The sequence below is a fragment of the Oryzias latipes genome, chromosome 24, assembly GCF_053564925.1.
Source record: "Oryzias latipes strain Hd-rR chromosome 24, Olatipes_Hd-rR_3.1".
Lineage (NCBI taxonomy): Eukaryota > Metazoa > Chordata > Actinopteri > Beloniformes > Adrianichthyidae > Oryzias > Oryzias latipes.
The window spans coordinates 8,302,978-8,321,596 of record NC_136260.1 but is presented as its reverse complement, the minus strand read 5'-3'; the positions used below and the strand labels follow the sequence as shown (position 1 = coordinate 8,321,596).

The following is an 18,619-nucleotide window of genomic DNA, read 5'->3' as shown; positions in this document are numbered from 1 at the left end:
AAGTTCACATAAAATCATAAAATCCTTAGTCCTCCAGATTTAATGAAAAAACTTTGTTTTTTGTCCTATTTTTAAGAAGACAGCAGAAAAGTCACATGAAAGCTCAAAGGGAAATAAAAGAATACTTGTAACACATGCTAGGGTCGTAATGCGGGATCTATTCTGAGGCAAGATCAAGCTCGTCATTTTGAAGCCACAACAAGATCTCTTGTAGAATGTTCATTTTGTGGTACAAGTGTGATTCTGTTGCTACTCTAAACTAAAGTCTCAACAGTAGAATATTTCTTCTGTCATTAAAAAAAGAAAAAAAATCCTACAAAAATAGCAGGTCCTACTTTAAAAGTCAAAAGCCCACATTAGTGTCCTCCCACCTCTGTGCTTGAAAGTTTGATGCCACTGGCTGCTACCCTCCAGAGTGAGCAGTAGGTTGGCGTCTCAGTCATATGCTAGAACCATTTGAAGGGTAAATCCCCCCAACCCAACCTTCAAGGCGGAGTCTCAACCATGAAAGCATTTTCTTTCCTTCAGTTCAGGCCATCTTTGCTCCTATATCTCGCTTGCTTTAAGTAGTAAAAGGCTCCATAAAAATAGGCGTCTTTCTTTTTTTGCACACTTCCCTATTTTGACAAATATCTGGTTCAGTAAAACAAATCCGTAAATCATAAAAACATGTCACGAAGATTTAAGTAGAATAGCTTTTATTTATCCACTTTCAATTGTGCACAAGTATCCCGGCGACCCGTTTCTCCACGCCCAAACTTCTACACAGATAAGAGAATGTCACAGTGCCATTTCTGAGGCCTTCTGGGAAATTTAGGGGAGCACTCACTTACTTTAGTGTGGGTGTGTAAGAGGCGGTCAAGGGAGCCCCTGCCAGCTTCAATTAACTGTTAGAACAGGAGACAACAAGCTCCCAGCAACATTTGAACAACCGTTTGACTTTCACATGGAACTCGTTCCAAAATCCAGGCTTGTCCAGATGGCTCCACACTTTTAATAAAACATTAGACGCAGGCCAAAGCAGTTCCGATACGATCTGGCACAGCTCAGGCCAATATGATGATGAAGCAAATCATCCAGCTGTTTCAACGTCGCCAAACAAAGTCTGCCACCGCTTCTCTGAGGATTGCTTCCCTTTTCTGTATATTTAAATGTCAGCTCCCTGGACAGCGATAACAAGACAAGCAATACATCAGCCGTCTGTTACTGAGGCGTGTGTGAGCTGGCTTCCTCAGACCTGGAAGTTCCAGCATTTTGAACCAGAGCAACGGAGAATTGAAACTCTAATAAGTCATTCTGTCATCCTGCATGTGTTTGGGCTGTAATCTGTAGATTATTAGCATGGATTTGTTATAGCCCTCCACGGCAAAAAGCCGCAGTATTCTTTATTGCACTCATCATTTCTCTGCACATAAAGGTGGGCCTCAGATTGCTCTTTAGTTACCCTGAACTATAACTGTTAACATACATTACTGGAGCAATTCTGAACAAACGGTTTGAAGTTCAGACGTTTGTTGGCAGAAAATGGTTCCTTCTCTGTTCCCGTTTGGTCCCAATCAGGTCACTTAAGGTGTATTCACACTTGCACATTTCGTCTATATGCGAGACCCTCCTGGCTGCGCCTTGAAAATACAGAGTTGTGTCAGAAAGGGGATCTGGCAAACCACGTGTGCAAATCAGGGATGAATCAGGACATATAAAAACCTGCAGCTTGAAATAGCTCTCAGGTGTGAAACGCCAACTAAATGGGCGGGCCGAAGTTTCCCTAGGGCCACTAAATTAAAAGATGATCAGAGTGAGACTTTAAGATGCATTAGTTATGTAAAAATATGAATATATGAGGGGAAAATACATAATGTTTGTTTTCGTTTTGTTTACAAATTGATTCCCTTCTATTCAGCCATGTTTTAAAGGCATTCCTAAAAATAGTTTTATTTTTTGACACCAACAATGTTAAGAATGAGGCTGGAATGAAGGTGCAGTAACACCTGCAGTCTGACTCATTTCAGCTTGAAGCACTTCAACAAAATGGTCTCACCACGATTAACTTTACCATCGTCTCCACCATTTAATACCCTGCATTTTTAAAGCACAACCCCAGCGTAAAGACAGGTTTAGTTGGGCAGTATTAGCAGTTGAATGTAAAGGAGGGCTTGCTGCTTACTTGATGGCAGTTCCTTTGACGCCCCCTGCTGTTGTGACCATCGCTCTGGTGGTGAGACTGACTCTCAAATCCTCCTCTTCCAGGCCCAGAAGCTCTGCACAGCACTCCAGCGTCTTACTCGACTGGTTTTTGATGGTACAGCCGCCTGTAAGACAACAGACAGGGGAAAAACTCAGGCAGGCACTCCCATTTCAGAAAGGAAAAACTGCTTTAATGCAGGATTGAGTGAGTGATGGAAAAAACATGAAGCTATGTTGGGACAAATGACTTTAGTTTATTTATCCTGAACACTTACATGAGGGTAAAAATTGTAATCTATACATACTGACTTGCAGACTGTTTCCCCAAATCAATAAAACATGTGGAGTGACAGAATGTCAGGATGCAACTCCAGATAAAGAAAAAGCTGCACATGCAATTTCTCATGCTGTTATCTTCAAATAGCAGCGAGAAAACCAATTTTAAAGGCAACAAAACCAGCAACACAACAGTGATCAGATGATTGAGCCTGCTATAAGACTCCTTGTTTGGTTTGATGGTTGTGTAAGCAGTGCAGCAGATAGCTGAAGTTTGGAGTGCAGACTATGCTTTCCTTTCCAAGCATTCACTAATATAGAATACAGATGAGCTTTTATCTAGGGTGGTGGATGTTATCAGACACCGAAGGTACAGTTGCAGAATGGAACACAATCAAAAGTAAAGAAATCAACTTAATTGAACCAAAACTTTTGGAAGAAGCAACACTGGCTGTGTAAGACTGATCTACACATATTTATAATTGTTGGGGGGAGAGTTTAGAATGTGTGCTTCTTTGGTTATTAATTTGTTTTCTCGTGATTTGAGTTTTCAAACATTTGCTAACTTTTCGATAAATTCTTGATGTATGGAGGTTTTCAAAAGTTAAAGTCCCACTTTTTATCCATTTTAAAATTGTTCTCAGTGGTCTTTCAATTATGATAATGCCGTTTTTTTAGACCAAATGAATAAACCTGTCATTTTCTAAGACTGCTTCTGCAGAGTGGCAGGAGTTCATTAGAAATCCCACTCAGAGTTGTGGGCGGGACTGTTGGCGCGGAGTAAGGCGGCCTCTAGTTCCATCATACATCTGTTTTTACTCTGTCCTGCTAGCTTACAGCGCCTCACAACCCCAACCCAACATTACCGGTTTAACAAAAACAGTGAGCAATATTGGAGCTATCCTACCATACAGTTCTGATCCAGACGCCGGCTCAGACGAGGAAAACAAACACTAGTACATGGATCTATTTGTCTGTAAGAAGATGCATCAGAATGGAGCAGGAAGCTTGTAGCCCTTCTCTTCATGCACAGACATTATGGCAAAAAGCTTTTTTTTCTTTGTTTTTTTGTTAAAACACCATACTTTGTTTGCTCCTGATTCACAATGATTTGAAAAGGGAAGTAGTTGGAAATGTTACTTTAAGTAGAATGTTCTTTATATATGTCCTCCATCTTCAGAAAAATGGCACAAGGACATGTTAAAAACACTAAAAAGACTATTTTCATTGGAATGGGTCTCCAACAATAAGGAAAATAACCAAAGCTTCAGTTGTAGATGTGCACATATTGTCAGGTTTGGAATAAACTGGACCCAAATGCAGACAGGAATAAGGTTAGCAGTTTATTGAAAAGAGGATGGTTAATCTTCAGGAGAGACAACTGGCAATAGATCCAGAGATCTACTTTGATGGTGAAGAGGGGATGAATCCAGCATGAAACAGACGAGGCTTGACACAGCTTGGCTTTTTGAGCTTGGCTTGGTAAGGGCTTGCTTGGCTTGGCTAAGCTTGATCTTGCTTTGCTTGGTTGTGCTTGGCTTGGTCTTGCACGGCTTGGTTGTGCTTGGCTTGGATTGGCTTGGCTTCAACCAGCAGAAAATGGTTTCTTCCATAGGGAAAAACAGACGAACCGACAATGGCTAGAGGGTGTGATGGACTAATAAAGGCAGACTAATTGGATGTAGAACAGGTACGAGAACTCAGGCAGGTGTGCTAGGGCGACCTCGACGCCTGACACGTATACTAGCATTATAAGAAATGGGAAGCTCCAGATCCGTTATGTATGCGAGTAAATAGATCCTCTGGGTTTTTAAAACTAACAAGAAGGGAGACAGTCCACACAGCAGTGCAACCATCTCAAAAAGCCACTGTGCTCCTTCCTTATAGTTTCATGCAAAGAACTTACATTTAAAAGATTTAGAAGCCGCACGCATCTGCAACAGTGCTTAAACACTTTCCCCCGAGAGCAAAATCCATCCTGTTTCTGGGCAAAATAAAACAGCTGTATGAAGCTTTGAGACTATGCTGTTCAGAGATGCTGAACTGAAAAGCAAATCCACATGACCCAAAGGTTACACATGAAGTTATTTACAAGGGAACACTAGTGAACAAGAAAGAAAAGCCCACATGAAAGGGAGTGAGCGGCTGCAGCAGCCATCTTCATCCGCTTTTCATGAGGAGGTCATCATCCTCAAGGGGAGCGTTCCACAGTTTAATCTCTGCGTAAATAACTGTAAACACGTATTGGCAGCTGGTAGTGCAACACTACACAACATTAAATGGATTTCTTTGATCAGTGTCCACAATCAATACCTCCAGAATGGAGCTTACCTCATTAGAAATCAATATCAGGAGGATGATGACAAGAGAGCCAAAATCTGTTAGAGCTGAGCCAAAGACTGTAAGCCACATTAAATTAAGCTTCACTATCAGACAGATGTTTGCACTTGAAAGACATTTCAGCTCGAGATCAGGAAATTCTGCCTTTTTATGCACAACAGGAGGGAGAATTTTGTAATGTCCAAAGTGCTGAAATGAGCAGAAGCAAGTCTCTTGAATAATGGATGCTCTGGTCCGGCTGATCATCCTGTGGGATGTTTTACCAGCCTTCTCTCTCCTGGAACCCTCGTTTTGTTCTACACTTCTCTGCTTGGCGTTAAAGTCACACACTAGTTATTTTGTTTGTGTGTGTTTTTTGTGCCGTCTTCAAAAGAACAGACACCGGTAGAGTCTTTTTATATAACTTCAAGTAAAAAAAGAAAAGAAAAAAGCTAATTCAATTTTAGGTTGATTTTTTTTAATAACTTGTTTCTACAGTTTAAAAAAAAAAAAGGGGAAAATAAGCAGCTAAAATTCAAAAAGGCCAAAAACAAAGCAGAGGAAAAAAACATATGTTTAGGAGACTGGAAATGAAGGCAGCACAGAGGTAATTATCACATCTCTGGCCCACAAACTGGCAGCAGGTGCAAGAGGGAAAATGAGGAACTTGGCAAATCGATTAATTGCTTTCGCTTTGACAAAACAGCAGCATTTGACGCCAAGTCAGAGCTCTGCTCTGTCCATTTTGCCTCTCACAGCTCCCCTCCTTGAAGTCATTAAACTGCTGAAGACTCGCTCGGCACGATCTTGGAATCTAAGTAGGTGCGGTGTGTAATTCAGAAGTGATTTTTAATATCTAATCCTTCTTGTGGGCCAAAGTTTAGGGAGTCATTGTCGTTTTACGTCTGCACGTCATTGCGATTTCACACTTTCCCAGACAGAAAGCAAACCCGGGCGCTGAAATTTCTACAGCGGCCTGTAACCATGATGAAGATGAACGGCCACGCGCACGGCTGTCCGGAGCCATTTCATCACAAGTTCAAACGCTGCACATGTGTGTGCGTCACGGTACGTGATTGCAGAGCTGTGTCGCTCTGCACAGCCAATCATTCATCTCTGCAAGCATGAAGTGCAGCAAACGACACATGGGAACGTTCAAACAAAGATGAGGTGATTTCATCCCTGAACACACTCCTACATGATCAGAAGAGTAATCCAAGCCGTTGGACAGAACAAGTTAAAAATAAAAAAAGAGTAATCCAAGCTCAACTTAACAAAAAAGAAAAACTAAAAAAATAATCGGAATTTTAATGAATTACAAATGCGTATAAAACCAAAACGTGTAAATATTTTACACATTTAGCTTTTTTTCTCAGAAAACCAACATTTGCCCCAAATTGAACTCAATTAGAGGGGATGTCTGACAAAGCACAGATCCAGAAATGCATGTGGCATTCAAGTGCTGATAGAAATCTGGGAAAAGTGCGCTTTCCTTGTGAGGAGGTGGGAAAGACCGTCTTCAGAGTGCACAGAAGGTACGATCATCCAGCCTCAGAGTAAATGATCCTTACAGTTATCCTGCACAGAGCAAAACTAGGCCTTTAAAGGCAACTGCAAACAATGTATGCAGTCTAAATAAAATATAAAGAATATGGGATGTTTAACATAGATTTGAAACTTTAACTTTTTTTCCTACTTTAGGCAAGAGCTGGAGTGAATCTTTAGTGTTGGCAAATGACAACTCCTAATGAGTCCTAATGCATGTGACTTAAGGATTCTAGTGAACATAATGGATCAGCCATCAGGTGGCAACATTTGACACAACAGCTTCACATCCACCATCTTTATCCTCGTTTTGTGGCTTTCGTTTGTAGTTTAAATACCAAAAAAATAAGATTAGTGGGTTGTTGTTGTTTTTTTCACTTTTCATAAAGGACCTCTATCCAAGTAGCTTCAGGGTGGAGGCGGAATGCCTCATGGGTGAGAGGAGACCTGCTGTGCGAGGCAGCTGGTTTAACAGGATGTCAGCCGAGCCAGCTCTTTTCTGCAGAGGCAGAAAATGATGAAGATGCACTCAGAGGTCTTCATGGGGAACTTCAAACCATCAGCTGAGCTTCCCCGGAGGCTTTACTTTGAGATGTGGAGCGAGCAACCCCCCCATCCAGCTACACCTCTTTAAACAGAGACTTGATATACTGGCTTGAATAATAACAGCGCGGCTTGTATAACTTTGTCATCGATGATTTCCCTTTAAAGAGGCGAGATCAAGACATCAAAGTCTTCCGTTTCAGTCGGGATTCCGTTGGGCTTTGACGGCGCCTAAAAATTACGGGCAACGCAATATAACTCACAAAACCTGTGTCAAATTCTCATCGTGTGATGGAAGCATTGATCACAATGACACCAAGGTGAGGAGGAGGAAGATGAGGCTGAATATTGCAGCAATCAATCACCGCGCGGGTATTGAAGGGTGACATTAAAATGGCGTCTGCCTCAAAGGAGCCAAATCTGTGCTGTTTTGGAGTAGAGGATTCCCCCCCCCCCCGTAAGACGAAAACTCTCTGGTAGGGAACAAATCAAATTACGGAGCGCTGCCGGGATCCCATCTGAAATCTGCACTTCGTCATTGTCGGTTTGAGTTGATGATAAATGACGGCCCGTGTTGGACCAGCCCTCAACTACTTTAATCAGTTTGAGCTAAAGTTGATCGACTGAACTTAGAATTAGCAGGGATGGGGCATGTTAGAGAAAAGTGCATGACAACTAAGTTTAAAAAGGTTGTACCTCCTTTTAAAAAAACACAGTTACTGGTCTTAAAGTAATGATCAGGGATCATTTTAAAGAAGCAGCACAAGTTTGGATGCTTTATAATAAACATACATCAAATTTTGGACACATTTTATTTATGTTTTGTGGTAAGAAATAGTGAAAAGTTAAAAGTCTTACTCCAATCTATTTTCCCAGTGTTCCCAGTGGTCTTTTAATTAGGATTTGCCATCATTAGCTAAAATGGGGGGGGGGGCTTTGTTTTCTAAGAAAATTTCTGCAGAGCACCAGAAGTTTAACAGAAATTCACCTCTTAGCTGTTTGGCAGGACCGTTGGTGTGGAGCAATCCAGCCCACACTTCCCATCACCCCATCTGTTTAAGCGCTCTCCCGCTAGCTAGTGCAACAAAACCGGCTAGCGAGCTTTCCAGCCGTTTAAAGCCAGATGCCAGCTCTGGCCAGAAAAACAAAGACGTTAATGGATCCATTTGTCTGCAAGTGCAGGGAGCTTGTGGCGCGCCCAGTGTTTTTTCTTCGTCACAAATAAGATATTTTTCAGCCTGTTTTTTCATCTGCTCCTGATTCAGAACGATCTGAATAAAGTAACGCTAAGAAATGCAGTTTTAAGCTTAGTTTTCTTTATGTGTGTCCTCCATCATCAGAAAAATACTACAAGAACATGTTTAAAAAAAACACCAAAAGAAGTTGGTTTTTTTTAATCAAAGTGGGTCTTTAGGATGAAGTGAGCAGCTCGTTTCGCTCATGTTGTATTTTTTTGCAGACAGAAAAATATGGAGTTTATTCAGTCTTAATAATCAGAAATGCACACAACCTGGTTCACAAATACACACGCTATGATTCACAACTGTAACTTTACGCAAACGTGCAATGTTAATTTGGAAATGCACACGTTGTGCTTCACACAACACACAAATACACACTAAATGTTTCACACAAATGTGCACGCTGTGTTGCACAAAAACACAATACATTATTTAGAAATTAACAATTGTGTTTTTGTGAAACACAGCGTGCACATTTGTGTGAAACATTTAGTGTGTATTTGTGTAACAGGTGGTGTGCATTTCTGATTGAGACTGTATTGACTCCATAGAAAAAGGAACATCTCTCTTTTAACATGGTTTTTACTTTTAACAACAGAATACAGTGTTGCCTCATTTATCACATGGTTTGCGTTGTAAAGACTTCACAAGATTGGTGGAATCAGCAAAGAAGGATTATGGAATGCGGCTTTGAGCTTTTTGTTTAAAAGGACACACAATTTCCACACTTTTCTTTGTCTTTTAAGTTATAAGACACACTTGTTTGACAATAAAGCATTCTCACATAACCTTTACTTCTAAGTATTTGCTTCATATTTCGCTGAAGAAGATGGAAAAACAACTTTATATTCTGTTGTTGCTCTTTATAAAATTTGTAGATTTACAGAGTTGAATTGTAAAACAAGTCAACTAGTGCTCTGCATTTTTACTCATCTTTAAATTCATTAAAACGGTTTTTATCGATCCTTTAAACATTTTTGAAGAAAACTAGGAATGTTTCTCTTCAAAAAAGACATACAGATAAAAGTTTGTAACAGATAAAAGAATGTAACGTGACTGACAGGAAGGCCAACCTCCTCGAAGGAAGTCGTTAGAAAATACAAAACAGAAAATTAAAGTGAAAAAAAGCAATTTTTTAACAAAATAATCAACAAGGTCTCAGGATTGTTAAACTCTGATTCCAAATCTTTTCACAGAGCCTGCTCAAAAAATCTATTATTTACTTAAATCACAAAAGTTAGAAGACCCTGAAACTCACTTCAAAATATAAAGATGCTTAGGTACTTAGGAAAAATGATAGAAAACTTTATCTTTTTTTTTGTTTTGCTTAATTTGTACAACTTTTTAGACAAACTTTATATCTAGGATAAACTTGCGGAACAATTTGAACAGAAATGCCAATAAAAGGCCGACTATCTGACAAACATTTCCCAGATGCTTCTTTGGCCTCACCTGAGGTGCTGCCAGCCTCCTCAAAGTCGATGTTTCCCAGGTGCAGCACGCCCGCCACCACTTTGAACAGATCCAGCTTCTCCGTGTCGTCCAGGCCGATCTTCTTCATGGCGACGCACATCCTGTTGAAGTCGCCGTGGTCGTCCAGCAGTGGGTCCTTCAAAGGGCCACACTTTGTGTGCTGAGGAGCCACAAGGGTATAAGTAGATGACATTTAAAATGCCTTCTCCTTGAAAATTCATTCTAACGCTTATTTATCTGCCTTCTTTGCATAAACCCGATGCAATTTTTTTTAAATATCTTTTCAAGGCCTTTTAAGTTAATGTCAGCTTTACTTTTTATCCTCTATTACTTTAAACAGTTTTTTTTATTTCACATGTTCCGTTTTTATATCTCTGCAGCTGCGAAGGTGAGGCCAATGAGAAAGATTTTTTTGTAGAGGTTTTGTTGTTTTGCTTCATCCATCTGCCATTCAAAACCTTAACTCATGAGCCTGCCTTTAACGCAGTGTTGGAAAATCTGCAGATAGTCAGGAAATCACATTTAATTGGAAGCAGAAAATGGGGGGGAGGGGGGGAAATAGGAGTCTGCAGCAGAAAAGAGGCAGAAACGACAGAACAAGCAAACACACACCTGAAAATCTGCCCAAGAATGTCGGTCTGATGATAAGTGACTGCTAAACTAAATGCCAAGCCACTCTGTGTGATGGGATTAAGAAAATGAGCTCTTCGACCATGTTGGTTCCACTATTAAATCTTATTCTTATTGTAGTATTTGCAGCTTTTTCACAGGGTGCATTAAACCAAATCTGCAGCTGGAGGCTCACAGTCGCTTCAAAAGGTGGATTGCTGGAGCCAATTCAACAGATTTAATTGACTACAGCCAAAGGTTGAATTCATTCCTGCAGACTTTCTCAGCTGAAGGTTTTCAGTTACAGAAGAAATTAAAAAAAAATCAATGTAAATTGAGATAAAAGAGCAGAATCTGCACTAAGACACCAGAAAATTTTGAATATTGAATTGAGAGCGTGGGAGAAAATGTTATCAGTGTATCAATGTTGCCCTGAAAAGAATCATTTATGAAAGCAATCCTGCATGAACCGTTTAAAGGAGGTTGTCCCCAACACGCTTTCACTTCTTGGGTCAATGTCTATTAACATTTCAAAAAGATTTGCTGAAAAGCTCAAAGACTTTCTTAAAGTTTCCACTTTTTCTTTTTTTTTTTTTTTTTTTTTTGCTGTTACATACATTTTGACTCCATATTAAGTCTTCTTTTTAATAGATTCGGTACTAAATTCTCAGCAGGGACTGTAAATGTTTGACACACTGTGTACATTCCAGTGTAATTCCTTTCAGACAGAAATTCCGCTTGATCTCTTTAATTAAAAGCAAATATCTACACAACGTTTACATGGTTGATCCTTTTTCCTGAGATCAGTTTTTAATTGAAAGCGTTGTAATCTACGATTGCAATAAGACACAACTGCCAGTGCTTACTTTAAAAAAATGATTCACACCAATTAAAAAATATGTTCCTAATGGAATCTTTCAGAAAAAAAGGATGTTTTATTTGAGCCCATACGCTTCAGTCTATCCAGTTCACCGTCTCCTGTGCCAAAGCCCCTCCCTACAGAAGGGGCTTGGGTGTTGGCCGGTAACCATGGCTTCCTGAATCTGGTTTTTGTTTTTTTTTAATGTTTGAACAGTGTGGTTTTGCGATTGTTTAGGTACTGAAGGAGCAACCATTTCTGTTAAGAAACCAATTTCTGCTTTTATATGATTCAATCGGATAAAGTGTAATTTTTATTCACCACGTCATCAAGGATTTCCAATTTAGACCATTTTAACCAACTATGGTATTTAAAAATTGGAGGAGCCAAGTCGTAACAGATCAATAAGCGTGTATAAAAATGTACAGCGACAATCTAAAATAAAAAGAAGTTAACCATTTTCCACATAGCAGAAACCTGTAGGAAACAAAGCCCCAAAAGCATGCAAAGAGCCCAAAAATAGAGAATGTGAACCCCACATCCTCTTAAAATCAAAAGCACCAAATCACCTGGTTATCCTGTGTGACATGAGATGAAGCCATGAGGAGACATACAACACATGATTCATCAGTGATTACAGCATCTGGGAATACAAGCAAGGACTGGACCACACAGCTGAGTTCATGTCTCAGAAGGTCCGACTTCACATTCTTAGGTTTACAAAGCTGGCTTATTTCTTCCCACGGTGTGTCACCATGGCAACTGATGCTGGAAAAAAAAAAAGACTACCAGTAAAATTACAAGTCAGTCAGTTCTCAATGACTGCAAAATTCACCGCTGTTTACATAAAAGTATCCCAGTCTCATTCAACACTTCTAGTAAGTTCTGGAAAAAGAAAACTACAAAACTTTACAGGAACTTTACAAAAAAAATACACTTCCTTTTCCTTTCCTTTTATTTATTTGAGCCCATAATTACCTCAGAAAAATGTTGAACCAATACAAAGACCTAAAAGGCTCCAGTAAATAAAAGAAACTAAATGTTCCAGGATAAAATGACAAGACTATTTGAGTTTTTTAATGTGTGATTCTAGGTTGGGCACATACTTTTATGGATTAAAAGAGATGAGCAAAGATTTTTAGGCAAAAAGTCCATTAACTATGGGGTTGATAAGAGGCGGCTCCTGTATAGCACAAGATTATCCATCGATTATCCTGTAACTGTTAAATCCTGAGCAAGTTCAGGGTCTTGATTGGGTTTTTTTTTTTTTTTTTAGAAGACTGCCTCGTTGATAATTTTACATTGTAAATTGTAACACAGTTAATTGTGTAACAAACCCCCAAGAGGTTACTTCATTTGTCCTGGACTCCAAGTACTTTTTAGGGTTTTTTTATCTCGCGGGGAGCAAACAGATAAGAGCTGAGGGCCTCTTGTGTTTGACAAATGTTACCATTACAATAGTGGGTATATAGTTATGGACACACAACCCATTTTATATTTGATGCTAAACTCTAATTTTATTATATTTTTATGCATTTCTTTTTGGACCAGATAAAAGAGAAAGGGAGAGTGGGATGGGGGACATTAGTATAAAAAGTAATAAAAAAAGGGGGGGGGGGGGGGTCAAGGGGTTGGAAGTTGATTAAAGAATCCCATAGAAGATGTTTAGGATTACAAACAAGTTGCCTTCTGATACTTGTTTTCAACTAAACTTCACTTTGTTCAAGGTTGGAAAAAAAGAAGTAAAATTATTGCAATAGAAAACTTTAACCAATAATTAAGTTGTTTAAAAAAGACATTAATGACTATGATAGTTTGCATGAATGCAATGAGCCCTTTGTTTTTGTTTTTTGTTTTTTTTAAGGACTGGACCATTTCATCTGAATGTGGGGATTTCCCACCTTTTTAACTCTTTAGCAAAGGCAAAAGATTGTGTGAAAATATTACTCAACTTGCAAGACTATTAATCTATTACAGCTCAGCAGAAATCTATTGTCCATTTGCCTTTCAATGGATCTAATAAATAACACTGCTGAATAGCAGTAAATGTCAAATAGACAAACAGTAATGGAATATTTGTGCATAATTAAACAGATGCTAAATTAAAACTAAAAATTAAAATATAAAAAAACAGGTCTTCTTTCACATTTTCTTTCTCCTCCTGAAATGAATGCACTCAATTAGTGTTGTGATGCAGCTCTAGGGCTTTCTGCTAATTAAAATGTTTGCCATTTGATGATGAGAATGTAAAAATGAGTAGATTATAAATGCAGAGCTGATTGGCAGAAAGAACTACAAAAAAACTAAAACTAAAAATCAACAGAAGGAAAAACAGTGCTGCTTAAAACTCCAAAAGCTCTTTTGCTGCTGAAAGGATGTTAATGAGGTTTGCATCTGCGATGTGGCAGGAAAAGAGCAAGCTTTTACAAGCACCAAAACACTTCTCTGGCTTTTCCTTTTTGGACACTTGAGGTGAAACATTTTTCACCTCAAGTGTCGACAAATACATGAAAAAAAATCAAGTTTCTGTTTAAAAAAATGACCCTGAGTGACAGCATTGAAAGAGGGATTTTTAAAATTAGCACCAACTGCTTAGACTAAGTGGTTCAGTGTTTTTTCAAATGTGACCTGATTGAGCTGAAGGTGTGCAGATCTATTAACTGTTTAAATGACGAAAACAAGAAAATTACCCATGGGTTTGTTTTCTTATGAGGACATTTTAGCAGCACTGCTCAAGTCCTGCTTTTGGCAGCTCTTTATGTCAGTTTTCTTTTGATTTTATCTCACTTCTGAACTTATAAAAGTACTAAAAAAAACGAAAAAGTCGAAGGAAATGTATTTTAAATGACTTGTGTTAGATTTGTAAATTTGAAGCCATAAAAAAGAAATAGAAAAACTATATTATGTATGTGTAAAAGCAGGGTCAGATGAAACCAATTCAAAGGATTTTCAAAATTTTGCAATGCTACAAGTATTTTTGGGATCATGGATTACAATTTCAACAGAATCTGGTTTAGTTGAGCAGAATAATTTTGCACTGTACCATTTTTTTTTTAGTTGATGCTCTTTAGATTTGTTCAATTGTTGTGAACAACACTTAAAACCTCTAGAATCCCCAAACCCCCATAGTATGGATTTAAAGACTAGGATAAAACAGAACAATTTTCAGGTCGTTACATTCCTACCTTTTATTGCCATTGTGCTCTGCAAACCTACCCTTGTATTGATCTTTCCTCACAGATTGTCAAATTCAAGTCACTGAAATGTTTCATTGCATTACAACGATGAACTTAAGTGTTTATGATTTGCTCTCTGAAGGGCCAGCACTGTTCAGAGAGGATGGGCTGCAAATGTGAGGCAGAAACTGCAAAGACACAGAAGCTGGAGGCGGTGAATCGCAGCAAATCTGCTGACTGTGGTTAAACAGGAGCTAATGGGGTTTGCAGAGTAAATGTTTCCTTTCTTACAGCCCATGGGGTAATTAAACCTTTCATTTTCCCCCCAGTTTGTATTGTAATTTATTTAAATAACAAGAAAGCAGATTTGATTATCTCAGTCTCTGATGCCTTAAAACTGAACTTTTAAAGATGTCGCTTTGTAGAATAGAAACATTAAAAACATTTTTTAAGTGGTTAGATTGGAATTTTGTCAAAATATGTGTCACGTAGTGAAAGACGTCCCTGAAATCCATTGGGTAAATGAAAGGACAAGGTTCATACTGTACCTCTGAGCTCTTGCGATTCTGCAGAATGTGGTCGTTCGTGTCCTTGGAGGCAAAGTAGCGAGTGCATCCTCTGTTCAGGTACTGCAAAAGAGTCGAAGAGAGCACAAAGCAGAAATGGAAAAATAAATCATCAACTCCAAACAAAAGCCTCATCCTAATAGTTTATGGTGAAAAATGTCTTAAATCAGATAAAAGAAAGAGAATGGCCAAATGTAGAGTTGTGGAGAATATGCATGACAGCCCAAAATTTGGTTAGAGAAGCTAGAAAATGTCAAGGAAAAAAGTGTCCTATCCTATGACTCCACCTTTACATTGACGTGTTCTCCCTACCATGACAAAGGTGGATAAAGGTGGAAAGATTTCATGTAATCCATGGACACCAGTGAGGATCACAAATCATTGAAGAAAAAAGATTCCGCGCACTGTCTAGTGGGTCTAGATGACCCCACTCCCAATGTTAAAGTGCCTAGGATTGAACAAGGGTTACTATGAACCTATAACATTTTATTTAAAAAGCACCAACCAAAACAGTTTCCATCACTTATGAAAAACTCTAAAGTTCATTAAAAACCTGCAGTCCCTTTGACAAAAGATGATTACCTCTGCAGGGTTTGAGCTCCAGGCCAAACATTCTCACTATGAGTTATTATGCGGTCAGAGAATCAGGTTTTTTCTGGTAATTGGCAGCTGGTTTTGAATTTCAATTGTTAAACTCAAAAATGGCTGTCAGCATGAAAATTAGGAACGTCTGACAGCAGCTTTGAGCAACATTCAACAGTTTTCCCTAAAAATAAAAAAGCAACGATTATCATGTAATGATCTAATCAGCAGTCAATTTTAAGCCCCCGAAATCCTACTAATGCCCTCATTTTACAAAGCAAGGAACCAAACGGTAGGAATGGAGGTGAAGTTGCAGCTTCTCTGTGGATATTAAGATTTTTTTATTCTTATCTTAATAAGATTCCATGTGAAGAAAAACAAAGTGGCATTTCAGGTGGTTTCTGTTGGCCGACAGAGAGACCTGCAACCGTTTTTTGTTTTTTTTGGCTTCAGCACTTTGGGAACCACCAAGTCCATTTGTATTTGCATGGAAAGCCAGACTGCCGCATTTGTAATTGATTCTGTACCACTTTTAATGGTTTTCCACCAGCTGGCCTCCCCTACAGAATGCAGGAAAATAAGAGGCCAAACTCCCAGGTGCCTCCCTAGGATGCGAGAAGAATATGGAAACGGGACGTCTGAATTGGCCGACTGGAACAGATGGACAGAAACAAAAGCTTTCATTACGCCGCAAAGCCTCGGCGAGGATTTCATGCTCAGTCAGCCCTCCATCTCTCCATGGCAGATTCCAGATGTCATGCATTCTTCTTTTTACTTCTTTTGTTTTCATCCCTTTCATTGTTTTCCCCGTTTCGCAATCTAAGCTCTGCTGCTGAAACTAAAGAGATAAATAAACTAAACCCTTGTGAATCAACCTGAAGAGGGCAGGGCCACACATTTCTTTACCCCCCATAAATACTTTTCCGCTGACCTAACAACATCAGTTTTAAACACAATCTTTTAAATCCAGGATGTTGGTCTGGCGGCTGCTGTGTTTGTAACGATTTATGTTAAGTATATTTGTCTTCCGGTCTCTGTCATACCAGTTGTTTCTAGAGGCATGTATCTATTTTTTTATGTTACCCTTGTTTTATTTCATTTTTATTTAAATCGGGATCTTTTATTTTAAGCTGTCCATGTTTTTTTTAAACATTACCCTTCTTTTAAGACCCTTCTCCCTCTAATGTAATCTGCTGCATGTGGCTTTTTTAATGTTCTGAACCATATTGTTTTCTTCCCCTCCCATGTGTCCTTTCTCCTTTCCTTTTACCCGTTTGTATTTAGTTTCCTCTGTTTATGTCTTATTAGGAATTCTTTTGCTAATTTCTATTTTTTTGTGCTGGTTTTAAACCTCCCTTGGTTCATTTTACTCCTGTTCTTCATCAGCTGCTGTTTTTGCTCTTCACCTTTGAGTCTTTTAAAGACACACTCCAATGAAAATTGTATTTTTGGTGTCCTTGTAGCAATTTGCAGATGATGTAGGACAAAAAAATTCAGTTCGAAATTGCATTTCTGAGTATTTCTTCATTTAAAATGTTAAAATACAGGAGCAAATGAAAAAAATGCAGTTTGAAAAAGATCATATTTGTGACATTGAAAATACACAAGCTCCCTCCTCCAAGCTCTCAGCATTGTGGGGGGGGGGAGGGGGGCTTGGTTGCTCAGCACCAACACTCCTGCTCAAATCTCAGGTGAATTTCTAATGAACTCCTGTCGCTCTGCAGCAACTATGTCCTAGAAAACAACAGTTTTTTAAAGATTTTTGACTAAAACAACGGCATAATCTTGATTCTTAGACCACTGGGAACGGTTTTACAACAGCTCAAAAGATGATGGGAGTTAAAGCTCTAATTTTCTTTTTTCTAAATTTCTTGTCCTGAATCTCCCTCCTCGTCTTTGAAGCTCTTTGTCTCTCTTGCCTAATATTATTAAATAGAACGTTGTTCCAGTTTTATGAAGACATGTAAAAAATAAATAACTGAAATCACCTTAAATAAACCCTCTCAGCTCCGTCCTCATTTTTTAATCAGGTGAGACTCAGAGTTAATGATTTCTGTCAAGCTCGAGCCTTGAAAACAATTATTGGAGAACTCAATAAATCTGTTTCTAACCCAGCAGGGAGAACTGCAGATATGTGATGTCGTTAAATGCCACTGAAGTAACGGCAAGAGGTGTGATAAGCTCCGGGGGAACACCAGCAGAGCAAGCGTCAGCACTTTAAAGCACAGGTGAGAACAAATTCTGAAAGGAGGGGCTGCCAATGGAAGGTCTGTAAAAGAAAACTCCCAGAGGATTTTTTTTTTGCTTTCATCGCAGCAGATGAAAAGAAATAGGAGCGTCACAGCAGACCAAAGAAAGCCGGTTAGGGTCCCGATTTTAGATTTTACTTTGCTGTGTGATCCAATAACACCTTGAACCTGCAGAAAACTGTTTTCTACGTTTTTATATGAACTCTCAGCACATTTAGAGATTAAACTTTAAAGCTCTGATGTCAACTCGCCAGACAAGTAAAAATCTATATTCCGAGCTTCATGTGAGGAACAGCCAGCAACGGAGTTCGGGGTTCTTTCAAATCCTGCAATTACTGAGAATTTCTCAACAAACCTGAAGGTAAACCTTTAATCCTCCAACATTCTCCTTTCAGCACAGGTAGAAACCCAAACAGAATGTGAGCAACTGGTAAGCAGCTTTACCGCCACCTACAGGACAACAGCCACTTTGAAGACTTTCAGTCTGGGTTTAAACCTCACCACAGCACGGCAACTGCACTAGTTAGAGTCTCTAATGACTTATTACTGGCCTCAGAAAAGGGAATACTTTCCATACCCTGGTCCTGTTAGACCTCAGTGCAGTCTTTGACACTATCAACCTAGTTGATAGTTGATAGTACCTTTAGGTTGATAGTACCTTGGAGCACTATCAACCTAAAGGTTGATAGTGCTCCAAGGTACTCCAAAGGTTAGAGCATGACATAGGGATCAGAGGATCTGCTCTCCAGTAGGGTTGAATCCTATCTATCCGATAGGTACCAGTCTGTTCATGTAAATGGACAGTCCTCTCATCGCACTCGAGTTAACTACGGAGTCCCACAGGGCTCAGTTTTAGGATCCATCCTGTTTACGCTTTATATGCTACCCCTAGGAAATATAATCAGGAAACACAGCATTAATTTTCATTGTTATGCTGACGATACGCAGCTGTATTTATCCATTAAACCTGACCAGAATGACAATATAGAGAAACTGA

General features: G+C 39.1%; 1 protein-coding gene across 15 annotated transcripts in view; it reads right to left on the bottom strand.

Annotated features, from left to right (window-relative positions):
- Positions 1–18,619, bottom strand: part of myo6a (myosin VIa) — a 129,526-nt gene that overhangs the window by 80,067 nt on the left and 30,840 nt on the right. For all 15 annotated transcript variants that reach the window (XM_011491912.4, XM_011491913.4, XM_011491914.4 and 12 more), the window contains exons 10-12: positions 14,774–14,854; positions 9,561–9,741; positions 2,165–2,309 (exon numbers count right to left, since the gene is read on the bottom strand). In XM_011491912.4, the coding sequence (XP_011490214.1) occupies positions 2,165–2,309; positions 9,561–9,741; positions 14,774–14,854 (407 nt within the window). The remainder of the gene's footprint in view (positions 1–2,164; positions 2,310–9,560; positions 9,742–14,773; positions 14,855–18,619) is intronic.